At 58.3% G+C, this 8,616-nt stretch overlaps 1 protein-coding gene across 1 annotated transcript; it reads left to right on the forward strand.

Moving 5' to 3' along the window:
* Positions 1-688: 688 nt before the first annotated feature.
* Positions 689-4,297, forward strand: LOC145715076 (testis-specific Y-encoded protein 8-like). Its single transcript, XM_081794659.1, has 6 exons — positions 689-1,401; positions 2,624-2,701; positions 2,858-2,969; positions 3,108-3,253; positions 3,359-3,450; positions 4,144-4,297. The coding sequence occupies exons 1-5, from the start codon at positions 718-720 to the stop codon at positions 3,428-3,430; spliced, it is 1,092 nt and encodes a 363-aa protein (XP_081650785.1). The 5' UTR covers positions 689-717; the 3' UTR covers positions 3,431-3,450; positions 4,144-4,297.
* Positions 4,298-8,616: the final 4,319 nt, after the last annotated feature.

The raw sequence follows: 8,616 nt of genomic DNA on the forward strand, positions 1-8,616 counted from the left end.
GGGTGTCACTGGTTCTGGGTGGGCACCCACCTTACCGCCGCCCTCAGCCTGACGGCCAAGGAGGAGATACCGTGCGGACGGCCATGTGGCCCCGGTAGGCGTGACACTAAGGACTTCTCCAGGCTTTGCCCCAGCTTCATGAAGAAGGGGCAAGGGACGGAGCAGGGAGTGGCTCACGGCGTGGACGATCCTGTGCTGAACGCTCTGGTGCCCGTAGTGAGGCCTCTGGGGAAAGGGTGTACAAGCGACCACACACTGCGCGATACCGGGGACCTCGCAAGTGAAGCCTGGAAGGTGACAGCGCTGAAGAGGACATGCGGCAAACGGGGGCCACGCTGGCACCTTGGCACTCGCTCCAGAGCCTGGACCGGCCATTGGCGCGCGCTTGCTGGCGGCCAGCACCCTGTCTTGCTGTCTTGCAACTGATTGCTCCCCGAACCTGGCCAGCTGGCCTGACCTGCCCTGGAACCACTTCGCCCCCAGGCCGCATGCGCACACTCTTCACTGCCTCTGTCTCGGCCCCTCCTCCACAGCAGCCACAGCCAATGCGGAGTCCTCAAATCCCAGAGCCTGTGCGCCTGCGCTCAACTTTGGCGGGCTGCGGCGGGAGGCTTCAGGGAGCTAACGGTCTTGCGGCCAAGGCTCCCCCCACCTGCTGCCGTTTCCTGTCCTTGTCCTGAGGCTGCCCTAGCTACACTGGGGCTGGGGCCGAGCGTCATGGCCAGCGTGTCGCGGTCCGGACAAAGCGGAGATTCCCGCCGACCCTGGGCCCTGATCGTCCCGGATGCGAAAGGTGGAGAGTCCCGGCCCCGCGGGAATGCAGGGGCGCTGGAGGGCGTGGGCTGGCCGCAGTCCCCAGGTTCAGGGGCGGCAAGCGCCCATCCTGTGCAGGAAGCCCAGGCCGGGTGTGAGATACAGGTGGCAAGCCCAGCGGAGGAATTGGTGCTGATATTGGATGACGGAATGGTGGCGGCTGAGGTGGTGATCGGGGAGGAGGAAGAGGACGGCGAGGCGACCAAGGATGAGGTGGCTGGAGAGGAGAATTCTGAGGAAGCCAAGCCAGAAGCAGAGGACATGCACGAGGAGGAGGAGGTGGAAGTTGAGAGACAGCAGCAGGAGGAGTTTCAGGAGCAAGAGGAGAAGCGCGAGGCAGATGCAGAGGCGGAGGAGGGGCCCCAGCTCTCCCAGCCGCTGCAGCAGCAAGAGCCAGCGCTGCGTCCTGCCTCAGCCCAGGACCCGCTGGCAGCACTGGAGCGTCTTCAGCTGGAGATCAGCGCTGGGAATGCCCAGGATTCCAGGGCCTTATGGCGGCTGAAGCGCAGGATTCTTCGGAGGCAGATTTCTTACCTGGATCACAGAAGGGCCATCATCAAGCACATCCCTGGCTTCTGGGCCCAGGCGGTATCCTTCCTTGTGCTGGTGGGTGATGGCGGGGGCTGTTGTGCAGGAGGGCTGGGCACTGAGAGCAGGGTGCCTCAGGGCGATGGCCCCCAGAGAGGAGAGCTGGGGAATGGTCCCTGGCCCTGGGTTGGTGTGGTCTGGGATCCAGTGTAAGGCCTTGGACAGGGGCGGTTGTTGGGGATGGGGGGACTTGGTGACTGGGTCTGTTTCCTCTAGGTCTCCGCCAACGTTGGCCTGCAGGCTGGTCTCAAATATTACTTGCAGACACGAGCCATGTGTCCCCATGCTACCAGAGCTAGGGTAGCACAAAGCAGCCTTCACTCAGAGCAGATAAGGCAAGGAAATATTTCGCTGCAAAATGGGAGAGTTACGCAGGCCGCACACCCACCTTCACATTCACAGGCTGTGCACGTTTCCTAGCAGTTCCTTCAAAAGAGAGCATTTCAGACACACACTCGTGACCTTTAGTGGAACCACGCCACGCCCCTTTGCCAGACAGTAGGACGACTGAGACCCACTCCGAATGGGGTACAAGCTGCCTCCTCAGACCCTGACACACACACACACACACACACACACACACACACACACACACACACACAGAGGATTCTCTCCTGGTATCTCCACCCCTGCTTCCCTCTCTGTCCTCAGGCTCCGGCTCGGTCCCACCCATGTCTTTCTCTCCGGACTGGCCGTGTCACTGTGTCTAATCCTTTTCCCTCCTCGGCCCTCCTCGTCCGTGCTTCTCGATCTCTTTCTCCCTCCCACACCCTCTGCTTGCAGCGTAAGTGTGCAGTCGGGTTCCTGTAAGCCATGTTATTCCATCTGGACTCAGGAGGCTGGTGACAACATAGGTCTTCACGGGAATATGCCAAGAAACCCAGCCGTGAGGAGGGGTCAGAGCACATGCCGACATCACAAGCTATGATGGGCTGCTGGCAGCCCACACAGGTCAGATATAGGAAGGAACTGTGAGGCGTGCAGGCAGTGGAGTCTCTCCCTGCTGTGTGCAGACAGCGTGGGAGGTACAGGAAGCCAACGGACTGCCCAGTGTCGATGGGGTCTGATGCATCTGCAGAGGCTGAGGAGTGTGGGGACTAGTGTTTCCTGGTCTTTCTGCACATGCCGTGATCTAGTCCCTTGCTCTTAGCCTGGGAGGGTTGGAGGGGGGCTGTGTCTGTTTCCACAGCATCTGAAGGCACAGCTCCTTGACACAGCACAGATTCTGAATCACCCCCAGTTGTCGGCCATGATCGGTGCCCAGGACAAAGACGTGCTCAGCTACGTGGTCGACTTGGAGGTGAGACCGGGGAGGCTGTGGCTGGGGGCCGTCCCGTCGGGGGTGGGATTTGGGCAGGAGAGGGTGAGGCAAAGGTGCTCACCCTCACAGCCAGGCAAGTAGCTCAGGACCCCGAGGGAGGACACTTGCCCCCTCCTGTCCCATTGCTCACGGCAGGTGGAAGAAGTGGGCCATCCCAAGTACCGCTGCAGAGTGATGTTTTTCTTTGGGGCCAACCCGTACTTCCGGAACCCAGTGATCATTAAGGAGTATCAGCTGAGCTTTGCTGGTAGGGTGTGGGTCCCATGATGGTGCGGGGCAGGGGGATGAGGAGCATGAATCAGGGGCAGGAGGGAGGGGGAGGGGGAGGGGCAGGTGGGTGGGGAGGAGGCCATCAGCTTGCTCCTCAAATCCTCTCTTCCTGCAGGCTACAGGACATCGCGTTCCACTCCAGTCCAGTGGTTCTGGGATGATGAACGTGGAGCTCCCAGTCGCAGGCATGACCCCACCAGCCTTAACTTGTTCAACTGGCTGTGTGAGCACAGCTGCCCAGGGGCGAACAGGATTGCCGAGGTGGGGCCCCTGAGGCCTTCGTCAGCAGTGGGGATGTGGGTGGCCCCCGGCCAGAGAGGAGAGTGGGCTATGCCCAATGTGGCGCCGGCCTGTGTCCTCTTCCAGATCATCATCGAGGACCTGTGGCCCAATCCCCTGCAGTACTACCTGAGGGAGGAAGGGACCAGAAGACAGTGATCTGACGTGCTCACGTGTCGGTGAGAACCCCAGTATGCGGTGTGTTGACCTGCGTGTTGTATGGGCAAGGGAACGTGGGCCACACATTGGCTTGGAAATGGAAGGTCCGCCGACACAGGGACACAGGTAGCATGGGGAGAGGGTGGGAGGATGACAGGGGACCTGCAGAGACTCAGCTGCAAACACACAGAGGGTCGAAGCCTGCAAACCAGATGCAGTCGTGCTGTGGGCTGGGGCTTTGGAGAGCAACTCGGGAGGAGCAGTGCTTCACCACAAATGCTCCCCGTGGATGTCCGCCCTGTCCCGGGCTTCCCCCTGCTCCTTCAGTCTGGATTTGCCTGCCAGTCTTTGGGTCAGGAGCTGCCGTGTCCCCAGGCGCCACTGTGGTGAGAATCTCGCACTTCCTTCCATGTGCCCCACCACGCCATGTCCTCCCGCAACCCGACAGCCATTCTTAGAACTGGTCCAAGGCCATTGGGGGCTGGAAATGAATCCCTGGGTGAGAAAGCAAGGGGGATCGCAAAAGGGCGAGGCACAAGAGTGACACCATCTGGGATGTATTTGCAAATATCCCGTATCATTCTTGGTGTCTGTTGCGTGGGGGCGCGTGTGTGCGCGTGTACGCAAATGTGTCTGCGTGTGCCCACATGCGTCAGGGGCTCTGCATCTGTGTGGGCGTGAATCGTGCAGAGCTTCTATCTTTGCCCATGCAGAAACAATGGAGGACGCCACCAGTGCTGGAAGAGATGGGTGGATGAGTCTCCTGTCTTCTACGTGCCCCGGAGAGAATTGAGGAAGAGATAACGTGTGGCAGCCTTGAAGAGTTTCCACGATGTTTATGTGGACACATACAGGAAGCTAAAAACCCTTCTGTTTTTGGTGTGTGTGTGTGTGTGTGTGTGTGTGTGTGTGTATGGGGACCTGAGGAGGGACGATGAGGAAGGGACCTGAGTGTGACTGTCCTGCCGCTGCCCGGGTGATTCTGTGTGTGCGGGAGAGGTGCAGTACTGGGGTGGGGCCGGTGTTGCCATGTGCACAGAGGCCTGCCTTCTTGGGCAGGAAGAGCCTGGAAGGAGGAGGAGGAAGAGACAGACCTGTTATTTGGAGATTTATTGTATAGGCCAGAGCCGAAAGGCAGGGAAGGGGATTGCACAGTGGGACCAAATTGGTCCATTGGGTCCTGGTACAGTGTGGCCAGGACTCGGGGGGTTTCAGCCAGGACCCTTGATCCCAGAGGGGTGCTGTGTCCTTGGTGAGATAGAATCCAGTCAGCAAAGCCTCCAGTCAGGATCAGAGTGAAGACCACATGTCCCCGGACAACTCAGGAGCAGGCAGGCTTCTCATAGTCGATGCCAGTATACCTTGCTGCTGCCTCCCACACCCGGGGCTCCTTTGACCCCGAGCCCTGTCCTCAGACAGTGGCTCAGGATGGGAGATGTGTCAGGGGGAGGGGCAGGTGTGGGTTGTGGGCAGCAGCGAGGCTTATGAGTGGGAATTCATGGAGAGAGTACGCACGAGGGCAGAGATCCAGCGTGAGTTCGTGCGAGTGTGTGTGGGCGTCTGTGGCAAACTGGGCCTGAGATCCGTGGTGGTGCCGGCAGTGTGAGCGTGCATATGTTTGTGTGATTGCATAGCGGTGTGTCTCTGTCTGTGCAGGAGTGGGTGGTTAGGCCACTGGAGAGACAAGGAGAGACACAGCGGTCTGTGTGAATGAGGTGCTTATGTGGGACGGTCAGGTGCCAGAATACAAGAGTGCAGTCCCTTCCCTCCTGAGTCCTGATGGTAATCGCTGGGATGGGTGCAATCGTTGCTGTGCCAGGGGGCTCAAGTCAGGATGCAAAAGGGAGATTGGTGCAAGGTCAAGAGGGGGGCCGAGGGGAGGAAAGCCTGTGTCCAGTGGCCAGTGGACCACTTGTGAGTAAGTGTGCTTGTGTGTGTGTTAGTGTGTGTCTATGTGGGAGTGAGTGTGTGTGTGTGTGTGTGTGTGTGTGTGTGTGTGTGTGTGTGTGTGTGTTGAGTGGCTCTGGTGGGCCGACAGTAGCAAATACGTAGGGGCTACATGGTGTGCCCAGGCTTTGTGCACAGGGTAGCTAGGGAACCCAACCTGTCAGGCTACGTGGTGTGCAGAGGGCGTAGGTATTTCCCTGGAGGGAGCCGTCTAGCAAAAATCTCTGCTCTTGGCAGACGAGCCATGTTTTGTCACCAGTCAGCTCTTCCTTGGGGCTCTCCTCTCTGCTTCCTGTGCACCAGGCCCAGGGAAAGGGAGGAGCTGGGACCCTAGACCTCAGGTGACTTGAGTCCCCCAGGGGTGCCATAGCAGGGTGGTGTTGGTGATCCATGTGTGGATGGGCAGGTGAGCAGCCTGCCAGCTGCTCTCTGAGGGGACAGTTCCTTGCCAGCAACACCTCTCCCCGCAGCACAAGATCACCACTGTCGCTGCAGCTGGGCTGGGGACATGTCAAGGTGTGTCCCAGAACTGTGTTCCCCTTGCATGTAAGTGGTGCCAGAATGCGCCTCTCAGTCCCTGTGCGGGTGACCCTGATTAGCCTCAGGCTTAGTCGACTCCTGGCCTCATGTAAATGGGGAACTGGGTTCCTTTCTCAGTGTCTCAGCGGTTGCATGTCGACAGAGGATGCTGTGGACATTGTGGTCAGGATTCTGACCGGGCTCCCCCCGCCCTGCCCCAAACCACAGTGGGCAGCACATGGCCCACTGTGTGTGCGCTTTGGGGAGTCTAAAGCCGTACAGCCCCTCCAGTATTCTTCTCAGGTGGTGGAGGGTCAAAGGGGCCTAGGGAGGAACACTGGTCCCAGTCTGCTGCCGGCTGTGCCCACAGGTGTGTGTGCCCAGCTCCTTGACGCTGAAGCTGCAAGGCTTCTGCCCTGCCCCCAAAGCCCCATCCCTAGAATTTGCGTGTGGGCCAGATGGAAGTGAAGTCCCAGTGACCCTGCGGGATCACAGCGGGTGGTCTCGTCTGTGCCTGGCCACCCACCTACCTGCCTTCCCCGCAGCCCGTTGCCCCCATACAGGGCTTTCGGTAAACACGCGGCCACCGTCCAGCATGAGAGGAAAGGCTTGACGGTGTCCCAGTACCGCTGGTCATGTGTTGGCTGCTGCCAGCTGACAGCATGGAGACCCCATGGCCCAGTGGAGGATGTCCGACCTGTCCTACAAGGAACTGGGGACGACTGTACGGATGCATCAGGTCCCATGCAGTAACCTAGGCCTGACTTTATCCGCCTAGGGGGTGATCGAAGAGCCTTGGGGTCCCAGGCCTGGCATATGTGTCGGTGTGCTCCCTCCTGGATGGCGCTGCCGACACAAGGCTGGCTGGTCAGGGGTCGCGTGTGAGGCCCGTTGGGTCCCGGCCTCTAGGTCCGATACTGCTGTAGGTGTTGTTGAAAAGACAGAGCACGATATGACCATCCCTTGGGTGTCGCTGCACCGGGCATCCCGTCGCTGCTCCCAGGTTCCCACTACCGAGTCTCCCCGGGAGGCCTGGGAGGTTGCCAGGCTCCTTTTGCAGGGACACAAAGGCTTGTGAGAGCCCATCCGCAGGGTCCGGTGCTCATTGCGGATGACTTGGGGGCAGTGCGAGATCTATTGCTCCCGTCCTTAGAGGAGATTGTGGTAGTCTTAAGGGACAAAGATGTGCCTGGAGAATAGAAGGATGTCCAGAGGAAGCATTGGAGGAGGAAGAGGACGAGGAGGAGTAGGAGGATGAGGAGGAGTTGGAGGAAGAGGATTGGGAGGAGTTAGAGCTGGAAGAGAAGGGTGAATGATTGGGTGCAGGAGAGGGAACAAGTGGAGGAGGAGGATGTCCAGGATGAGGAGGAGCACGAGCCAAAGGAGCAGGAGCAGCTGGGGGAGGATGTTGAGGAGGACGAGAGCAGAGGGAAGAGGGTGGGGAGAAAAGATAGAGCCAGGGCTCCAGAGCATGAGTAGAAGTGTAGGAGCAGAAGGAGGAAGAGCCCGAGGAGGAAGAGGTGGAGGGAGAGGAGGAGCAGGAGGAGTTGGAGGAAGAGGATTGGGTGGGGTTAGAAGAAGAGGAGGAGGAGAAGGAGCAGTGAATGACTGGGTGCAGGAGAAGGACAAATGGAAGAGGATGATGTCCAGCACCAGGAAGAGGCGGATTACGGGCCAGAGGAGCAGGAGCAGCTGGAGGACGGAGTCGACTAGGACGAGAGCAGAGGGAAGAAGAGGTGAAAGGTCAGAGGTAGGGCAGGAAGGGCGGTAGCAGGAGAGGACCTGGAGAAGGAGGAAGAGTCCTAGGAGGAAGAGTTGGAGGAGGAGGAAGAGGTGAAGGACGAGGAGGATCAGATGGAGGAAGAGGACTGGGAGGAGTTACAGGAGGAGGAAGACGAGTGAATGATCGGGTGCAGGCGAGGGAAGAAGTGGAGGAGGAGGAAGTCCAGGACGAGCAAGAGGAGGAGCACGAGTCGAAGAGCAGTAGTAGCTGGGGAGGAAATTGAGGAGGACGTGAGCAGAGGGAAGAAGAGGAGGAGGAGGAAAGGTAGAGCCAGGGCTGGAAGAGCAGTAGCTGCAGAGGGGGAGCAGAAGGATGAAGAGGCCCGAGGCTAAGACTTCCAGTACTGTGTTGAATAACAGTGGAGGCGGTGGACATTCCTGTCTCGTTCGTGACTTGAGCTGAGAGCTTTTGCTCCTTGAGATGATATTCACGTTGGGTCGTTCATACATGGCTTTATGATCTCGATGTGTGCTCCTTCTATCCCTACTTTCTTGAGGGGTTTTACCAGGAAAGGATGCTGTATTTTGTCCATCACTCTGTCTGCATCGATTGAGAGGATCCTGTGGTTCTCGTCCTTTCTTTTATTGATGTGAGGAATCCCGTTAATTGTTTTGCAGATGTTGAACCAGCCCTGCGTCCCAGGTACAAATCCCACTGGGTCGTGGTGAATAACATTTTCATGTATTGTTGGATCCGAGGGTCTAATATCTTGTTGAGGAGTTTTGCATCCATGTGCATCAGGGAAATTGGCCTATAGTTCTCCTTTTCAGTGGGGTCTCTTTCCGGTTTTGGAATCAAGGTAACGCTGGCTTCATAGAAAGAGCTTGGAAGTTTTCCTTCCATTTCTATTGTGAGAACAGCTTCAAGAGAATAAGTGTTAACTCTTCCTTAAATGTTTGCTGGCACTCCCCTGGAAAGCCATCTGGCCCTGCAGTCT

The sequence above is a fragment of the Panthera onca genome, chromosome Y (genome assembly GCF_046562875.1).
Source record: "Panthera onca isolate mPanOnc1 chromosome Y, mPanOnc1 haplotype 2, whole genome shotgun sequence".
Taxonomy (NCBI): Eukaryota; Metazoa; Chordata; class Mammalia; order Carnivora; family Felidae; genus Panthera; species Panthera onca.